Genomic DNA, 21883 nt, shown 5'->3' on the forward strand with positions numbered 1-21883 from the left:
TATATGGGGCTGGCACCCTACTCCTTGAGCCACAGATGCCGCCCATGTTCAACTCTATTTCTGAGAGTCTATATTGTATTTTGAAGCTGCCTGAATACCTTTTTCAATTCCTTAAGCTCTGTTAAATCTCTCCTCATTATGTCCATATCTTGGTGACTCTGTCTTTGAATTCATTAATTTCTTGAAAAAAAATTCTGAACTATTTCTTTGGTTTTCTATTTCCATCATTTTCTCCATTCCAATTACCCTATTTGCAATTCATATTCTGAATGCTATTTCTGACATTTCAGCAATTTCTTTGTGAAATTATTTTCTGTTGTATCTTCTTTGAAATCCCTTGGGGGAGTTGATCTGCTTTGATTTTTCATTTTTCCAGAGATCTTACACTGATCCTTCAACTTATTTTCAACTTCTCTCTTTTTTAATATGTTAATTATTCTATTTGAGTTGAATTGATAAGTTGACCCTGCTGAATCCACCCTTCATTGTTGTAATGCCACTAATCTGATCTTTGTTGTCTTTCTTCCTCTTTCTTATTCCTGACACTTTACTTGACCTGGGTGATGTGCACCTCTCTTTTCTCTGTGTACAGCTCCTCACTTTTGGCTTCACTTCAGTCCAATATCTCTCCCTCTGGACAGGAGCCTATGACGAAAGCTTCTTGTAGTTGACCATCTTAACTCCTCCAACCCAGACTGAACTTTTTAAACAATATTAGAATGTGAATGAGAACTCCAATTACAACTTAATTCTATTAAGTGACAATTCAGATGATAATAAACCTAAATCAATGAAAACCAAATCAATTTATCTCAATGTTCACTTATGATCTAATATATTCAAGACATTGTGCCAAGCCCTACAAATGATACAAAGATGAGTAAGATTCAGACACCTTGCAAAAGGAATATATATTTCAGTGGAATAGCTAAGGCAGTATATATAACATTATAATAGCATTAAGAATTCTAAGTATTCTGAGACTAATTAAAGTTAGTGCTCTTAAGACCTTAAAGGAAAATGGTTGTAACAGGAAACAATTACCTCATCTCCCATTTGTGGGACAAATGGGGAACGTCGAGGTATGGTATCCAAGATCCACTGAGGGGCAAACCACTCTTCACTGGGCTCACCTGCCATAGACACCAGTCCTCCTTTCTAAAACATAAATACACGAACAGTATTATGTATGAAATATAGTTTACAAATATATAAAACACATGAATAATAACAAAAATAACAGGTAGATAATGTTAAAAATAACAGGTCATAATAAAACCTAAAATATACAAATTTCAACAATTGTCCTTTAACAATTAATTATACCAATGAAGAATTGAGTTGTTCAATTTTGACTGATAGATAATAACATAATAACTTGACACCATATACTATCTAAAAACCTAACTTTCACTGTTTATGTCCCTTGAATTCTACATAAAGTCAAATATAAGTAATATAATAATATACTGTTAATAAAATAGTGATAATCAAGAAGATAATTACGTGCACTGAAACAGACTTTAGAATTATATATAACTTTTCAAAACCAAAATTCCAATAAAATTCACTCTAAATTAGCGGTTCTCAACCTGTGGCTCATGACCCTTTTGGGGGTTGGCTAAGACCATTGGAAAACACACATTTTTCATGGTCTTAAGATAACAGTAGCAAAATTACAGTTATGAAGAAGCAACAAAAATAATTTTATGGTTGGGGGTCACCACAACATGAGGATCTGTATTAAAGGGTCATGACATTAGGACGGTTGAGAACCACTGATCTAAATGAATTTACAGTGCAGAAGAGAAATAGTCACTCACATGAAATAAAAACACGAAAGACTAAGAGTTCTATATAATTTTTCACACACTTCCATGTTACATGTTAAAAATATGTAGAATTTATGACTGGAAACATGATAAATATAAAAATGATATACCATACTAGCTTTTTATTTTATAATATTGCTACATTTTAACAAACTGTCAGTGTTTTAATAATAAATTATGATAAACACGTTCTAGTCTCTAGCATTGATAACAGAATAATCTCAAAAATTCTTTAAATTTTGAATTTACTTAGTTTGTCAGGTAGAATGTTATCTTTAGATAAAAGTCAAATATTACTGTTAAATATTCAAGTATGAAAGGCAGAACAATAATAAAAAGCAACAAAAACAAAATAACCTTCTTTCTAGTCTGTTTGGGTTTCTTTTGCCTTTCGTCTAGTGACTTCAAATTCTCCTCCTCAGAGCTACTGCATATTTTCCGTGTTGCCTGTCTGGTTTGTCTTTTTGGAGGTTGCAAATTTATTCCAGCATCTGCTGTCCAATCAGAATATTCACTTGAAGAATCACTGTGAATAAATCAAAATTACAAATACTTGTGTATAGAAAAGGAGTAGCTTTATCTCACAATGGAAAGACGATCATTTTGTAATTAAACAACATTATAAATGACAAGCTTGATTTTGTTCTAACCTAATACAAAAAACTTTACTATAGAATTTTGATTGCTAACTAAATGATTTTAATGAAATGCTTATTGGATAAAGTACAATGGTTGGTTTCCTATAACAGGATTTAAAATCCCTTTCCAAAATCACATAAGTTTCTTTAAATAAAGATGCACTTTATTCCTAGAAGTAGTAAAATTTAAAACTGAAATAAATATATATACAATCATATGTCACTCACTGAAGAAATAAATCATTAGGTGATTTTTTTTTGTTGTGCAAACATCCTAGAGTGTACTTACACAAAGCTAGGTGTTATAGTCTACTATATACCTATATAGTATAGCCTTATTGGTTTTAGGTTACAAATCTGTACAGCATGTTACTGTACTGAATACTGTAGGCAACTGTAACATAATGGTGAGTATTGGTGTATCCAAATATATCTAAACAGAAAAGGTATAGAGAACATATAGTATAAAAGAGAAAAAATGATATCCCTATACAGGGAGTTTAACATAAATAGAGCTTACAGGGTTAGAAGTTGCTGTAGTCAAATTAATGAGTGAGCAGTGAGTGAATATGAAGGCTAGCTTATTACTGTATGGGATTATGGATTTTATAAAGACTGTGTACTTAGGCTACACTAAATTTATCATAAATATTTTTCTCTTTAATAATAAATTAACCTTAGCTTACTGTATATATTATTGTTGTGCAAACATCATAGAGTGTACTTACACAAAGCTAGATGTTATAGTCTACTATATACTTATATAGTCTACTATATACCTATACAGTATAGATTTATTGACCATAACAAAATTGTATATACATAGTGACCTGGACCTGCTACTTCAAAACATTATCCTTTCTTACTTGATAGATTGGTCCACAGAGGGTAAGAAACACATTACTTTGAAATAAATAGAAACTTAGTAAATGTAGCATATAAATGTCTTAACACAATAACTAAGAAAATGCCAGGAAGGCTATGCTAACCAGTGTGATGAAAATGTGTCAAATGGTCTATAAAACCAGTGTATGGTGCCCCATGATCGCATTAATGTACACAGCTATGATTTAATAATAAAAAAATAATAATAAATAAAATTAAATAAATAGGAATGTATCACTGTCCTTTATATGAATAGCCTAACTGCTAGAACTTTAGTAGTTCTATAAGATAATTAACATAGGTAGGATGGAATACTTTTGAAAGGCTGCTAGGGAACTCATAAGAGATGTCAAGAGGCTATTTTGTATAATGCCATTGTAATGTCATCACATTACTGGATCATAATGGTCCTATTATCTGATTTCAGGCACATCATAGGAGTTCAGGGGAGTCAGAGGTCAGCTTAGCTGTTTTCTATGTTAGAACAGTCATTCCAGCATGTTCATCTAACAGGGTGCCGTAGCAGCCCAAATTAAGTCCTTGTGAATCTGTGCACAGTATTCCAACAATGGACAGATTCTTCATCATGTCCTCTAAGTTGTGCTCCAAGGTTGCCTCCATCCCATCTGCCATCCACCTTAGCCCAGAGCTTATTATAAAAATTTTACTTTATAACCTTTTAACTTTTTCATTCTTCTGTAATCACATTTAACTTAAAACACAAAGAAAACTGAACAAAACATTTTCTTTCTTTTTATCCTTATTATATAAGCTTTTTTCTATTTTTAAAATTTTTAATTAATTTTTTTACTTTGTTAAAACTAAGATACAAACAGATACATTAGCTTATGCCTACATAGGATCAGGGCCATTAACTAAAATAATAATCAGAAGTACAGTTTAAATTATATTATAAATATATATTATATTATTATATATAGATATATATTATATATTATATTTAAATATTTAATATATAATTATATATGTATAATATAATTATATATTTATATATAATTTATATAAATATAAATTATAAATATATATAAATTTATATTTATATAAATTTTATATAAATTACATATAAATAATTATATATTTATATATAATATAATATATTATATTATATATTTAAATATAAATATATTATTATATAACAAATAATATAATGTCAATGCACAGTAAATTAGTAGCATAGTCATTTATTGTCAATTATTATGTATTATCAATATATGCTATACTTTTATACAACTGGCATCATATGAGGTTTACAACAGTATCACCAAAAATACATGAGTAATGCTATAATGATGATGTCACTAGGTGATTTGAATTTTTCAGCTCTATTATAATCTTATGAGATTGCAGCTGAATATAATGACTGAAATGTTGTTGCAGTGCATGACTATAATTGCCAACATGTAGAATCTTGAATTTAAAAAGAACTTTGTCTTATAAAGTAACTGAAAAGATACTGGGAAAACTAGGATAAAACAAGTCTCTAGGCTTCTAGCCCAGTAGTATTCTTTCCACAATGAAAAACTACTGTCATTCTGGATTTTACAAATTCCTACAAGAACATAATTTCATATTAGAATTGTTAAATAATTTTGACAAAAATCAAAGCCATCCAAACTACCTGGAAGAACTTTCACTTTGCCATTCAATAACAGGATCATCTGCAGAAGCATCACTTGTGCCAACAGTTTCATCTTCCTGAAACAGAACCAGCAATTGAAATACTTGGTTACATTGCCAGCATTTTAGTAATCAGCAAACCACTACCTGTTTAATAACACTTCTTATCCCCTCAAAAAATATTCTAGTTAAAACATGCATAATTGGGTGGCGGCTGTGGCTCAAGGAGTAGGGCGCCTGTCCCATATGCTGGAGGTGGCGGGTTCAAACCCAGCCCTGGCCAAAAAGCACAAAAAAAAAAAAAAAATTCTTTTAGGGCGGCGCCTGTGGCTCAAGTAGTAGGGCGCTGGTCCCATATGCCGGAGGTGGCGGGTTCAAACCTAGTCCCAGCCAAAAAAAAAAAAAAACATACATAATTATTTTTCTAGGTATAACTCATAGCTCAGCCTATCAACTATTTAAAAATTTCTAACATATCTTACTGACATGAAACATCTTTTTATTATTTTAAAGACTGAATGAATAGAGTTCTTTAGTCTAAATATAATGTTCTTAAATACTAAAAATATTATTTAAAAAATTTCCATGTCTCTACTGAGTTAATACAATTACTCTCTACATAATTATTAAATTTAAAAACTTAATTTTTTTATTATGTAAAATTTCAAACATACCACAGTAGAGAGAGTGAAATGTATATACCAGCACAGTTTACCATCACAAAGTTGTGGAAACAACCCAAGTGCCTATCAATACATAGAACAATAAAATAATAAAATGTAGTTTACATATATCATGAAGACTACCCCCCATAAAAAAATGGTGATCTGGGTGGTGCCTGTGGCTCAATGGAGTAAGGCACCAGCCCCATATGCCGGAGGTGGCAAGTTCAAACCCAGCCCTGGCCAAAAACTGCAAAAAAAAAAAAAAAAAAAAAAAAAAATTGGTGATCTAGGATCTTTGGTAACACAAACTGGATGGAACTAGGAACCATTCCTCTCCATCAAGTTATCACAACAATGGAAAAACAAATACCTCATGTGCTCAATATTAAATTAGAACTAGCTGATTAACATCTATGTGCACATGCGGAAATAAAACTCACTGGAAATCTAGTAGGGGTGGAGGGGGAGGGAAAATAAACACCCAATGGGTACAACACACGTATCCTGGCTGAAAGGATTTTACATTTATAGCATCAATGTAAAATGTACAAATGCAAATTATGTAATCAAATGTGTATACCCTGAAATAAAAAATAATTATAGTGCTTAAGATAAAAATAAAAAACAATAACACAAAGTAGAGAGAATTATCCTATGTACACAATCTGTTTAGACAATAACTCACTACCTATGTTATTTTATCTATATCCTCACCTACCATCTTAAACCCTTGCGATTATTTTGAAGCAAATCCTGATCAAAAAAATCATTTCACAATAAATAAGATTATTGGGAGGCCTAACGCAGCCTTAACCCTTTCCTCTCCTCATCCTCTTCCTTCTACTAAGACAAAGACACAAAGGATCTGCTTAGCCCCCCTTCACCCCCAAAGTTCATGCCAAAGGACCCCAACCTCACAGGTAAGCTGTGGAATGTGCCCAATTCCTAGGCCACATATGAAAGGGGTCTCTGACTTCCCCCAGTACAGACGTCACCTTTGCACCACCCAGGTAGGTCATTCTCCCTACCATCCCCTTTAAATAAATCTGGCCTGAACATCTCTGCTATGGTTTTGCCTCTGGGTGCCACTGCTTACATCTTTCAATGATTATGATTCTTTTTAAAAGCATAACCACAACAGTACATTAAAAAGGCAGCATCAATTCCTGAACATGGATAATTCTTTTAATATCAAATTTTTCATGGGTGGGGAATAGAGAGGATGTCTTCGATATGAGTTAGTTTAAGAATTATGACTGTCAGGGCAAGAAGAGGAATACCATATAATGTCAATTCACATTTAAACTCCAATTATGTACTTAATAACTCAAGTTGTAAAAAGTGAGAGAGAACATAGAAACAGGAAGAAAATAATTGTTATAAAAGTCATTACCATGAAAAAGGCAGATTCCAGAAAAATCAACACTCAGTGATCTCCATGAGGGGTGAACTTAACAACAGAAATTATGTACACTATGTTGTTCACACAGGCAACCAGTTCTTAGACTGTATAACTTGTTATCATTGTTTATATTTCATTTCTTTCCACTTCTAGGAGATTTCACTTTACTTTCTTCTCTGTCTCAAAGGCAATCTTTCGCTGGCATATTTGATACCCTCATCAACATAACATCTGAGGTACAAATCAGAGATGACATCTAAAGGAATTCACTATGATGCCCAAATTTGCCTGTTGAATGCCTTTTTAATAAACCACTTAAAATAATATCATTAAAATAATTTTCTAGTAATAACAAAGAAGTGACTCTTTAAAGTAAACCCAAATGGATAATAACAAACTAGGAAACAAAAAATTACATTGAATATATAACAGCAGATATCTAACCTCTGAGGAGCTCTCCGAATTTTCCTGTACACCTGAATTTTGGCATGATGTTTGTGAATTATGCTCTATGTTGGAGCGAGTTTGATAAGTATGCTGACGCTTATGCTGTGTTTTTCGTAAAGAACGCCCACAGCTTGGCTGATAATCATTCTGTAAAAGAGAAGGAAAATATATTTATGAAAATGAAAAGCTCAGTGAACACACAGGGAACATATAAAGCAAATCAATCAGGAAGGGGTAAGGATGAAGTTACGGGTAGAGGATAAGAATAAACTACAAAAAAGAAAATAAATATATAACTATATCTAGTTTCCATGAATATTGATTACTGTCATGTTCTAAAAATTTTGTGGATCAAAGACAATGCTGAATATGAGTTGGAAAGATACACCCATTCATAATTTATATAAGGTAGTCACAATTACAATAGGATAAAGGAAGATATCTATATCGTATTTATATATATAATTCTTAATTTGTACTTCTTTAGTTCTGTTAAAAATATCTAAGAAAACTTGTTAAAGCATTGACTGCATAACAAGATTTAATCATTTATAACAGATGAAACAGATCTTAAAATAATTTAGTCCAATCTCCACCAGAGAAATACAGACTAGGTCCAGGAGAGAGAACTGTTAAAAATTGAAATGAAGTAATAAAATAAATTTTAGATTCCTTATAACAATTGAATGAAAAGGACTCAAAGGGCGGCGCCTGTGGCTCAAGGAGTAGGGCGCTGGTCCCATATGCCAGAGGTGGCGGGTTCAAACCTAGCCCTGGCCAAAAACCAAAAAAAAAAAGAAAAGGACTCAAAGTAATTTGGGGGGTGGGACACAATTATAAGAGGGCCCTTATCTAACAACATCAATTAATGTAACCTGTTTCTGTGTACCCTCAATGAATCCCCAACAATAAAAAATAAGTAATATAAGATTTCATTTTTGGAAAATAAACACATACAAATGCATGCCATGCTTAATCCTGTATATCCCACTGAAATTTACTTCTACTATCTGTGGATGATAAAGGAAAAAAGAAATTTAGTTACTATAGATAACTAACTTGTGGTTACAACAAGCTTTCAAAGTATACTCATCTTTTAAATGGGACAAAATAAAGATTAAATTTTAAAAAAAATAAAATTTAAAGGGAAAACTTTTATTCTAACCTATACTAATATAAAATGTTATTAATGATATGTATAAGCTGAAAACCAGACAGGTCATTAGGAATAAAAAGTTTAAAAGTCTTATAATAAATTTTGGAGGATGAACCATGGTATGATGAGAACATGTACATAGTTTTGTTAGGATGAAATGTTACATTTATGTCTGTTAATTCAATCTATTCTAGGGTTGTATTTAAGTCAACTATTTCTTTGTTTAGTTTCTGCTTGGAGGATCTGTCTAATACTGTAAAAGGGGTGTTAAAATCTTCAACAATTATAGTGCAGGAAGTTATCATACTGTTCAGATTATTTATGGTTTGTTTTATTTATCAAGGAGTGTTTAGGTTGGGTATGTGATGTTAATTATTGAAATATCTTCATGTTCACTATTATGAAGTATTTATCCTTGTCTTTCCTTATCTTTGTTGGTTTAAAACCATTTTATCTACAAATAAGAATGCAACCCCTATCTGTTTCTCATTTCCACTTGCCTGGATTATTGTTTTCCATCCCTTCACCCTAAGTCTTTATCCTGTGAGGTTAGGTGTGTTTCTTGAACACAGAAGATATTGGGGTTGAAAATTTGTATCCAGTCAGCCATTCTGTTCCTTTTTAGTAGGGAATTCAAGGCATTCACATTAACTGAGAGAATCGATAGGTATAGTGCACTTTTGGGCATCTAGTTTGTAAGATATGTAGAGCTTATTTTGATCTTTTGTGCCATTGTGGAAACGAGACTTTGTTATTTAATTATGTGTGTGTTTACTTTGGTGGTGAATCATGGTGCTGGCCATTATGAAGAATGGGTCTGAGTAATACCTGTAGAGCTGGTCTAGTTATGGCAAATTTCCTCTACATCTACATGTCAAGAAAATATTCAATTTCTCCATCACAAATGAAACTCAGTTTATCAGGATACAGGATACTAGGCTGAAAACTGTCTTGTTAATGAGAGCAAAGGCTGATGACCATCTTGTTCTGGCTTGAAAAATTTCCACTGAAAAATCTATGGTCATCCTGATATTTTTCCCTATATAGATAAGTCTTTACTAACACCTGGCTGCTTGCAGGATTTTCTTCATCATATCAAAGATGGCCAAGTTAATTACAATGTGTCTAGGAGATGCTTTGTTTGGATTGTTGTGCTGGGGTTCTGTAATTATTTACTATCTGAATTTCTGTGTCTTTCACAATGCTTGGGAAATCTCTACCATAACATATTGGAGTAGAGCATCAGAGCATTCAGGACCATCCTGTTCTCCTTCAGGAATCACTGTAATTTGGATGTTTGATCTTTTGGAATAATCTCCTAACACTCTGAATGAGTATTTGTTTTTTTTTTCTCTTTTCTTCTGCCTCTTTAAATGACTGAGATAGTTCAAAAGTCTAGTCTTCAATTTCTGAAATTCTTTCTTTTTCATGTTGTACTTTGTTACTGAGGAACTCTACTGTGTTCCAAAGCTCCTTGAATTATTATTTCAATTTCTTAAGCTCTGCTACATCTTTCTTCATTAAGTCAATATCCTTGGTGACTTTGTCCTTAAATTCATTAATACCCTGAGAGATAATTTTTGGACAATTATTTTTTGGATTTCTATCTCATCTTCTCAATTCCAATCATCTGATTTGTCATCCACATACAGAACTCTATTTGTGACATTTAGCAATTTCTCTATGATGGTATTTTCTGCTGTATCTCACTATAATCTCTTTGGGGAGTTGATCTCCTATGATTATATTGTAGGACACAGGTCTGACCTCAAGAAATTCAAAAGAATATAAATTATTCCTTGTGTCTTCTGGGACCATTGTGGAATAAAAGTTGAACTCGACAGCAACAGAAATCATTGTATCCAAAAAAGTCACAGAAACTAAATAACCTTATTATATGAATGACAGCTGGCCAAAGACAAAATTAAGAAGGAAATCATTAGATTCCCTGAACAAAACGATAATGAAGCCACAAACCATGAAAACCTGTGGGATATTGCAAAGGTAGTCCTAAGAGGAAAATTTGATGCCTTCATCAAGAAAACAGAAGGAGAACAAGTCAAGAACCTAATGGGACATCTCAAGCAACTTAGAAAGGGAGAACAACCAACCCCAAACCAGGCATAAAAAAGGAATTAACCAAAATTAGCATACAATTAAATTACATTGAAAACAAAAGAATCATTTGGCAGATCAGCAAAACAAAAAGTTGGTTCTTTGAAAAGATTAATAAAATTAATAAACCCTTGGCCAGACTAAGCAGAAATGGAAACATAAGATCTCTAATAATTTCATTCAGAAATGAAAAAGGGGAAATAACAAGAGATATCTTAGAAATACAAAAGATCCTCAACTATTACTATAAAAATTCTATGTATGCCTAGGAAATATGAAAATGTAGAGGAAATGGACCAATATCTGTAATCAGGACAGCTTCCTAAACTCAACCAGAAAAAATTAGAAATTTTGAATATACATATATGAAGCACTAAATTGCATCAACGATACAAAATCTTCCGAAAAAGAAAAGCCCTGGACCAGTTATTTAACACAAGAATTCTACGAAACCTTCAAACAGGAACTAGTACCTATATTGCATAAGTTATTCCAAAATGTAGAGAAAAAAGAAATCCTCCCCAACATATTCTATGAGGCAAATACCATCTGATTCCAGAACCAGGAAAGAACAAAAAAACAAAATTGTTGGCCAATGAATCATTAATGAATATTGATAACAAAAATATTCTATAAGATCCATGGAAACAGAATACAGTGATGCATTAAAAAAGTTATACATCATGATCAAATAGGTTTTATCCCAGGGATGCAAGGTTGGTTCAACATACGTTAATCCATACATGTAACTCATCACATAAATAAAATCAAAAACAAAGAACATATATGATTCTCTCAAATGATGCAGAAAAGGCTTTTGACAATATCCAGCATCCTTTCTTGATAAGAACACTTAAGAAAACAGCCGTATATGGGAAATTTTTTAAACTGATAGAATGCATCTACAACAAACCCACAGCCAGTATCATATTGAATGGAGTAAAATTGAGAGCATTTCCACTCAGAATTGGAGCTAGACAAGGATGCCCATTATTGCCACTGCTATTCAACATAGTGCTGGAAATCCTAGCCATCGCAATCAGGCAAGAGAAGGAGATCGAGGATATTCAAAAGGGAAAAGAGGGGGTCAAATTATCTGTCTTTGAGGATGACGTGATCTTATATCTGGAAAATCCCAAGGACTCTGATACAAAATCCATGTCTACAAATCAGTAGCCATAATATGTGCCAGTAACAATCAAGCTGAGAATAAAATGAAAGATTCTATACCTTTTACAGTGGCTCCAAAGAAGATGAAATACCTGGGAATATATCTAACAAAGAACATGAAAGATCTCTATAAATTGAACTACAAAACCCTGAGAAAAGAAATAGCAGAAGACATTAACAAATAGAACATACCATGCTCACAGCTGCAAAGATGCAACATTGTTAAAATATCCATACTACTCAAAGCTATCACAGATTTAATGAAATCCCAATTAAAGCACCAACATCATACTTTGAAGAACTTGAAAAAAGTACTTCACTTCCCATGGAATCAGAAAAAAACCTGAAAAACTAATACAATATTTAGAAATAAAACTAAAAATGGAGGCCTCACATTACCAGACTTCAGGTTATACTTCACGTCTATAATGGTAAAAACTGCATAGTAATGGCACAAAAATAGAGACATAAATCTTCTCAGTAGAACAGATAATCTAGAGATGAACCCAGTCACCTATTGCCATTTGATCCTTGATAAAACTAAACAAAAGCATTCATTGGGGAAAAGAATCCCTACTTAATAAATGGTGCTGAAAGAACTGGTTAGGCACATGTAGAAGACTAAAACTGGACCCACATCTCTCACCACGGACAAAATTAGACACTTGCTGGATAAAATATTTAAATTTAAGACACAAAATGACAAATTCGAAAAGAGTGTGTGGGAAAAATGCTTTGCAAATTAGCCTGGGAAAAGATTTTAAGATGAAGAAACCTCTGACAATTGCAGCAACACTAAAAGTAAATAAATGGGATTTGATCAAGCTAGAAACTTCTGCACAACTAAGGGTATAATAACTAAAGCAAAAAGGCAGCCTTCAGAATGGAAGAAGAATTTTGAGTGTTATGAATCTGACAAAGGGCTGATAACTACACTATAAAGTGAACTCAAATTAATTAAGAAAAGAGCAAACAACCCTCCATGGACAACAGACTTGAACAGAAACTTCTCTGAAGATGATAGATGAACGGCCAAAAACACATGAAAAAAAATGCTAATTGTCCCCAATCATCAGAGAAATGCAAATCAAAAGCAGTCTGAGATATCACCTAACTTCAGTGAGATTAGCCCACCTCACAACATCTCAAATGTGCAGATGCTGGAGTGGATGTGGAGAGAAGGGAACACTTTGTACTACTGGTGGGAATACAAAGTCATACAACCTTTATGGAAAGAAGTATAGAGAATTCTTAAAGAACTAAAACTCAACCTTCCATTTGGTCCCACAATTCCATTACTAGGTATCTGCCCAGAAGAACAAAAATCATCCACAAAAACATGTGCACCAGAAAATGTTTACTGATGATCAATTCACAACTGCCAAGTGTGGAAGCAACCCAAATGCTCATCAACCCATGAATGGCTTAACAAACTTTGGCATATGTATACCATGAGTACTACTATTCAGCCATAAGAAAAGATAGAGACTTTATATCTTTTTTCTTTACCTGAATGGAACTGAAATACATTCTTCTCATTAAAGTATCTCAAGAATGGAAAAATATATCCAATGTACTTAATACTAATATAAAACCTATATATAAACAGCTACATGCACATATGAATGATAAAACGCAAATATAGTCTAGCAAGGGAGAGGGGCAAGGAAGGAGAGGGAGGAGGCCAGTGGAGTGAGGACAACTGGGGGTAAGAAGGTGGCAACTGGCGGGATCTCACCCAATGTTCACAATGTGAGGGTGTTCAGCATAACCCCGAGTGAAGGGCTCAACAACAACTTGAACTGTACCTTAGAATTGAAAACAATGTAACCTAAAAATTTGTCCCCTAATACTAAATTGAAATTTAAAAAAGAAAAAAAACATAAAGTCGTATAAGTCACTGTCAAGGGCCTGTATATCTTATATGTAAATGTTTCTCATTTTCAATATAAACAAAAATGTTTACCCTACCTTTAGGCTTAAGGCAGGTCTCATGTTTGACAAAAGAGCATAGCGGGATAAAAGAATAAAAATCATAGCTCTGAGTCATTTAAAATTTCCAAACAAAATAATCTTACCAGAGAATACAAAATAAACTAACAAAATCACAACAAAAATTAAGAATGGAGACATTAAAACAATCTAAGAATATTTGGAGATATTTATGTAAAAATTAGCTGATTTTTGTTTAATCCGCTCTCAAAAAAGTCATTTAAAATTCAAGGTTCACTGTTTACCTTTCTTTAACGAAATCAAAATTATCCTGGATTCTCTAAGTTACCACACTGCAGGTCTGGGAATAAAAGTATACATTCTTATGCTCCTAGTTTTGTCAACCTGGGAGTATTAGTAAGGAGTTTACCATGTACCTAATGTAGTACAAGAACTCTACTCCCACCTTAACAGTTTCTACTGGGAAACTTAACGCAGTACTTCGTAATGTTTATTTTCGATCAGATTTTGCTCCTAATGATTAGGTATGCCAGGAATGGGGCTAGGGGATGGTATCAGCACACTTTTTCTAAGGGGCCAGAGTGTAAATATTTTTGGCTTTGCAGGTCATTCCACCTCTGCTACAACTACTTAACTGTCTCTATAACATGAAAGTAGCTATAGACAAGAAATGAATAAATGTGGCTATGTTCCAAAAAAACTTAATAGTAACAGGCAGCAGAACCCAATTTGGACCAACATCTAGCCTAGGATATCTGAACATTTGTTTTATGTTGTGATTAGTGGTCTGGTAATACATTTTTCTAAGGTTCTATTTTAACTTCAAGAAAATAGTATTTTAAAATAAATATCTTATGCATACAATGACATGTCAGACTTTTTGGGACACCTGCTTTTGTGTAACGTTGTTATTAATAATAATCATATATCTCAATTTGTGGCAAAAAAATAGATTTCCTGCATGCAAACTCCTATTAAAATAGTCTCTTAATACATAACTGCTCCCTTTCTAAATCCTGCTACTTGTAAATATTTGCAAATATCCATCCCAAATGTACCGCAAAACTAAACTTACCCTTTGGGTAGTATAAGATGGCTTTTTTTTCTTTTCAAGTGTATAAAGACTGATTTCTACATCACCTTTTGCAATTCGACATTCTTCCTGCACCCTATAACAAATCAAAGATCAAAGTAACAGAAAATCATCAAAAAAGAAACCAGTAGCTTAACAATCAGGTAACAAAAACTGTTAAATGTAAAATTTGCCATTTTAGCCATGTTTAGGTATATACTACAGTGGCATTATTTTTTATTTGATTGTTTGAGACAGAGTCTCACTTTGTTGCCCTTGGAGTACTGTGGTGTCATAGCTCACAGCAACCTCAAACTCTTGGGCTTAAGTGATCCTCTTGCCTCAGTTTTTCATTTTCAGTAGAGACAGGGGACTCACTCTTGCTCAGGCTGGTCTCGAACTTGTCAGCTCAATTGATCCACCTGCCTCGGCCTCCCAGGGTGCTAGGATTACAGGTGTGAGCCATTGTGTCCTATGCTTACACTGTTGTGCAACCATTACCACTATTTCCAAAATGTTTTCATCACTCTAAACTCTGAAATCATTATGCAATAAACCTTCATTTTCTTCTTCTCCTCACTTGATAATCTCTAAGCTATTTAATGTTTCTATGAATGTACATAGTCTAGATATTTCATGTATGTGTAATCATATAATATTTGTCATATTGTGTCTGGTTTATTAAACTCAGCATAATGTCTTCAATATCTATCAATGTTGTAGCAGGCATGAAAACTTCATTCTTTTTTATAGTTGAATAATATTCCATTGTATGAATATACTGCAATGTGTTTATTAACTGTGAATAATGCTGTAATGAAAAATGATGCATAAGTATCTATTTGAGTCCTTGCTTTCAATTCTATTTTTGATTTTGCTACTTATTGGTTTCTCTAATAAAGGGCTTGGTTAGGGAGATATTTCATTAAAATGAATTTTACATGTTCTAATTCAATGTCCTTTCTCTTTTCTAAATCTATTCTAAAGTTGTTATTATAACAAGTGTTAGGGGTTTACAAATAGCAATGGGAATTATGAGTTTGAAACTGGTCCTAATAAAATCCTTATATCCAGTAAGATCTACTTAAATGACATTTCTAAACACAATGTAAGCCCTAGCACGGGTGTCCAACTTGCAGTCCTAAGGCTGAGTTTAACAAACCAGCCCTGCTTGCTGATTTTGAAAGGATCATTTTCTGCTCATCTGTGGTGTTGGTTACCACAAAATGTATGCATGGAACTTTTTTTGGCTAATCAGCTCTCCTTAGTGTTTATGCATTTATTTTATCTTTTTCTTGTAACTTTTTTTTTTCTTTTTAGATACAGGGTCTCACTTTTGCTCAGGCTTGTCTGAAATTCCTAAGTTCAAGCAATCTGTCTTCCTTAGCCTCCCAGAGTGCTAAGATTACAGACGTGAGCCACCTCGCCCAGCCCATGATTACATATTTCATATGTGGACCAAGGAAACTCTTAATTTTCCAATGAGTGGCACAATAAAAAAAATAAAAAAACAGAGGTTGGACACCTCTTCACTATGGACTAGTACACAACTGCACTACAAATTGCTCCAGTATCCAGCTGATGACCCTCTCCTCAGAACCACTGTTGAATTTAGAGTCCATATATTGCTCATACATCTAATCACATATTATATCAAGTGAGTTACTCCTTAACATTATTTGTATTCTTATCTCCTAGCCTAGACTTTATAGTCTAGAATGGAGACAAAGTTTTCATCACAAAGATGAAAAAATTAAAGATAATGATTAGGCTCGGCGCCCGTAGCACAGTGGTTATGGCACCAGCCACATACACTGAGGGTGACGGGTTCGAATCTGCCCGTTCCAGCTAAACCACAATGACAACTATAACAAAAAAAAAAAAAAAAAAAAAAAAAACAACAGCTGAGCATTGTGGCAGGTGCCTATAGTCCCAGCTACACAGGAGGCTGAGGCAAGAGAATTGCTTAAGCCCAAGAGTTTGAGGTTGTTGTGAGCTGTGATGCCATTGCAATCTACAGAGGGCAACATAGTGAGACTCTGTCTCAAAAAAAAAAAAAAAAGATAATGATTAAATCTCTTTCTGGTGTGAACTAATTACGATAATATGGAAAAACCAATGCATGACTCAAGTAGATTAAAACATACCTCAGTGGGCGGCACCTATGGCTCAGTCAGTAAGGCGCCGGCCCCATATACCGAGGGTGGCGGGTTCAAACCCGGCCCCGGCCAAACTGCAACCAAAAAATAGCCGGGCGTTGTGGTGGGTGCCTGTAGTCCCAGCTACTCGGGAGGCTGAGGCAAGAGAATCGCCTTAAGCCCAGGAGTTGGAGGTTGCTGTGAGCTGTGTGAGGCCACGGCACTCTACCGAGGGCCATAAAGTGAGACTCTGTCTCTACAAAAAAAAAAAAAAAAAAACAAAAAACAAAACAAAACAAAACATACCTCAGTTACCAGGCTAACATAGTACACTTTTATACTTTCTATAAAAAAAAAAAAAAAAAAAAAAATGAATCTTTGTTTTAATCACTGTACCCTTACTGACTCACCTACTAATTCCATTATTTAGTTCATTGACCACCACTCTTCTGCTCCATGCCATGAGATCTCTTTCTGTGGCCATCTGGCTCCGAGGGGCATTATTATGCATTTGTCGAACACCTTCAATTTGACCACTACGTCGGAGACCAATGTTAGGGGAAGACGGTATGTCCATATTTGGACTTCTCAGAGCTAAAACAAAAACAACTTTCTGAGCAAAGGTACCAAAGTTTTCCAGATCAGAGCTTTAAATAAAATAAACAAATAAAAGACAGTATTGCTAGAAGATTTGCCATCTCTTTTTTCTACATGTTCCACACCCTTTTTATTTTTTTATGGCTATGAATAAAGCAGGCACCCACTAAATGTTTAAAGTTTCTACAGGTCTTTTAATTTTTTTCAAAGCACGTTCGCATTTGACATCAACTAGATGCTCACTGAATATAAAAACTGTTTTCAACATGAAGTAGCTTTTTCATCTGAATTCTACCTTTGTTTATTCCATTGAAATGTTTCTGAATAAAGCTTCAATAAAGCTTTCAAAAGTTGCAATATAAAAGTATAAGCAAAAAAATTTTAACATAAAATTTTCATTTTCAAGACTGATGAGCAATGAAAGAGAAAGAGAAAAAAACAGAACATTTACTTTTCTTTTTACTCTTCCAGAAAGGGTCCTGTTAATTTATTTTTCTTGTATTTTTAAATCAAACACAAATAGAAACTAAAATATTTCTACTTTTAAAATTATCACAAAAATATTTAAAAAATGAACATTAAAACAAGAAGTCAGTAGAGTCTCTGACCAATGGCATTTCAAATCTGCTCATAAAAATCTGGTATTGTAGCTAAAGCTGAACATTGGCTACATTAACAGATATCTAAATCGGCATTATATAAAAGTTTAGGGCATGGAACAAAGGGCCAGGATAATAGGATTATCAGTTCACTTTTCCTTGTATCCTAGGTTCAGGAAAGTTTATCTGAGTTAGGTGTTCAAGTGACCCAAATGAAAATGGTTTTAAAATGGTTTTTAAAAACCATTTAAAAATTTTTTTATGGGATATTTAAAAAAATCAATAATTCAGTAAAACACCCAGAGAATCACCACGAATTTAAATCATTTCATTCATTTCTGTGGAATCCAAATTGCCATGTTAACCAAATAAATGACCTCAATTTTGTAAATATAAAAAGAAATATAGCCGGGCGTTGTGGCGGGCGCCTGTAGTCCCAGCTACTCGGGAGGTTCAGGCAAGAGAATCGCTTAAGCCCAGCAGTTGGAGGTTGCTGTGAGCTGTGTGAGGCCACAGCACTCTACTGAGGGCCATAAAGTGAGACTCTGTCTCTACTAAAAAAAAAAATAAAAATAAATAAATCTGCCAAAATTCTCATAAGAAGACTATATTAAAATAAAATTAATAGGCCAAGTGTGGTGGCTCACACCTATAATCCTAGCACTGTGGGTGGCCAAAGTGGGTGGATTGTTTGAGCTCTGGAATGTGAGACTAGCCTGAGCAAAAGTGAGACTCTGTCTCTACTAAAAATAGAAAAGGTAGCTGGGCATTGTGGTGGGCTGTACTTCCACCTACTTGGGAGGCTGATGCCTCAGGATCTCTTTGAATCCAAGAGTCTGAGGTTGCTGTGAGATATGATGATGCCATGGTCCTCTCAGAGCGACAGAGTAAGACTCTGTCTCAAAAAAATAAATAAATAAAATTAATAGCTTTTAATAAAATTAAAACTGATATAAGCTAAGATTTATATAAAACTCAGATACATAGGCATATTTTATATAAAGTGAAAGAAAATATATAATTTAGAATATTAATTTTAAGATAAAATAATTAATTATACAATATAGGCAATCCCTGAATTATAGACATCTGAGATCGTTAAGTACAACTTGCACTTAGGAACAGAGGCTATTACGGTAGGTTTCCGAGTTACAAACATCTGACTGAAGTACGGTTCATACTTACAAATGGAGGCTACTACAGGTAACAGGTAAATGCACCTATTCGAACTTACATAGAAATTCAACTTAAGAACAAACGTACAGAAGGTGGCGCCTGTGGCTCAAGGAGTAGGGCGCCGGTCCCAGATGCCGGAGGTGGTGGGTTCGAACCCAGCCCCGGCCAAAAAAACCAAAAAAAAAAAAAAAAAAAAAAAAAGAACAAACATACAGAAACTGTCTCATTCTACTGGTATTAAGATCAAACTGTGGTGATACCTGTATTCCCTAAGGTTTCCTATCTTCAGAGACTTCTTGTCTTCCAGTGTGGTTTTATAAATTCAAGAGAGGGGGTAGTATTTACTTCCTCTCAACAAAGGAGAGTAAACTTCTTTTGGTAGTAATTTCTAAACTTAAGGTGTTTTTTATTTTGAAAATTATATAGGTTGATTCCCCTACAAAACGGCTAGACTCATTTTAACATTTTACTTCTTAAACAAATGTAAATACTGCAAGTCAATTATTGAGTAAGAAAAAATGGCTTATTAAAATACACCATCAGTATTTCATAGGAGATATTAAGTTAGTTTAGCTACAGATGACAATGTGATTATGAAACTTTGGTATACCTGATATTGCAATTGTAAATTAATAAAAATGTGTCAATTTTTAAACATAAAACATTTTTCACATGTAAATTACTTCATACAAGTAAAATAACTGAAATACATTTAATATACCCTTTACAAATATATAACTACTTACCACCACTAACAGAGTATGATCTATTGATTGGAAAATGTGGAACATCTCCTTCATTAATTAGTCTCATATCTTGTTCTCTCTGTAGCTCTCTGATTATTCCATCAAGAATGCTCTCATCTTGGTCATTAGTTTGCTGCCCAATTACCTGTTCTACCACCTCACCATCACCTTAATGAGACCAAAGATAAAAAGCCACAAAATCACTTATATTTTAGTGTATCCTCTAAATATAGTAATTAATCTATAAATTTCCAAATGATTAAAAACAAGATTAAAATAAAAATTAAGTACATCAAATAAAAATTTTATTGAAACTTTTACAATGTTAGACATATTAGCGTATACGTTTGATTTAACCAAAGTTCTTAAATTATACATTATTATGAAGGCCTTATCATCATAAAGAATATAGTCAGGTGCTACAGAAAAACATTTCAGTCAACAATGGATCTCACATATGACAATGGTCCCATAAAATTAGAATAAAGCTGAAAAATTCCTCTTGCCTAGTGATGTCAAAGCCATGGTAATGTAATGCCATGCATTACTCATAAGTTTGTGGTGATGCTGGTATAAACAAAACTACTACACTGACAGTTGCATAAAAGTATAGCATATAACAATTATTTATATTACATAAAATTTGATAATGATAATAATTATGTTCCTGGTTTATGTATTTACTATACTATACTTTTTATTATTATTTTATCGTGCACTCCTACTTATTAAAAAAAAAAGTTAACTATGAAACAACCTCAGGCAAGTCTTCCAGGAGGTATTTTAGAAGATAGCGTTGTCATCAAAGGAGATGATAGCTCCATGCTTATTACTGACCATAAAGATCTTCTAGTTGTACAAGATGTGCAGGTATAACAGTGATATTAATGATATTGACTCAGTATAGGCCTAGGATAACATGTGTAATGTTTCTTAGTTTTACACGTTAAAAAGATCATTCATCATGATCAAGTGGGATTCATCTCAGGGGTATAAGGATGGTTCAACATACACAAATCAATCAATGGGATATATCCTATCAACAGAATGAAATACAAATGTGATATGATCACTTCAATTGATGCTAAAAAAGCACTGGATAAAAGTCAACATCTTTCTGATAAAATTCTTAAAAAGCTGGGTATAGAAGGATCTTACCTCAACACAATAAAAGCCATATAAGACAGACTCACATCAAGTATCATACTGAATAGGGGAAAACTGAAAACCTTTCCTGTAAGATCTAGAACAAGACAAGGATGCCCATTTTCACCACTGTTATTCGACATAGTACTAAAATTCTAGCTACAACAATCAGACAAAAGAAAAAAATAAAGGGCATCCAAATTGGAAAGAAAAAACTTTAAATTATCCTTGTTTATGAACTGTGCGATCTTATATATAGAGAGAAACCTAAAGACTCCACAAAAACAAAAACAACAAAAAAAAAAAAACAAAAAAAACACAGTAAAATTTTAGGATACAAATCAACATACAAAAATCAGCTACATTTCTATATGCCAACAACAGACAATCTGAAAAAGAAACTAAGAAAATAATCCCACTTACATTAGCTACATATAAAATAAAATATCTAGGAATAAATTTGACTAAAGAAGTAAAAAAAATTTCTATAATGCAAACTATAAAATAT

The 21883-nt window shown here is 33.2% G+C and overlaps 1 protein-coding gene across 2 annotated transcripts in view; it reads right to left on the reverse strand.

Moving 5' to 3' along the window:
- The window catches only part of BRWD3 (bromodomain and WD repeat domain containing 3), a 157274-nt gene that overhangs the window by 38967 nt on the left and 96424 nt on the right, over positions 1-21883 (reverse strand). For both annotated transcript variants that reach the window (XM_053580305.1, XM_053580306.1), the window contains exons 18-24: positions 20230-20397; positions 17522-17705; positions 14977-15070; positions 7505-7654; positions 4995-5071; positions 2190-2358; positions 1045-1158 (exon numbers count right to left, since the gene is read on the reverse strand). In XM_053580305.1, coding sequence (XP_053436280.1) covers positions 1045-1158; positions 2190-2358; positions 4995-5071; positions 7505-7654; positions 14977-15070; positions 17522-17705; positions 20230-20397 — 956 coding nt within the window. The remainder of the gene's footprint in view (positions 1-1044; positions 1159-2189; positions 2359-4994; positions 5072-7504; positions 7655-14976; positions 15071-17521; positions 17706-20229; positions 20398-21883) is intronic.

This window comes from Nycticebus coucang, chromosome X (assembly GCF_027406575.1).
Source record: "Nycticebus coucang isolate mNycCou1 chromosome X, mNycCou1.pri, whole genome shotgun sequence".
Classification (NCBI taxonomy): domain Eukaryota; kingdom Metazoa; phylum Chordata; class Mammalia; order Primates; family Lorisidae; genus Nycticebus; species Nycticebus coucang.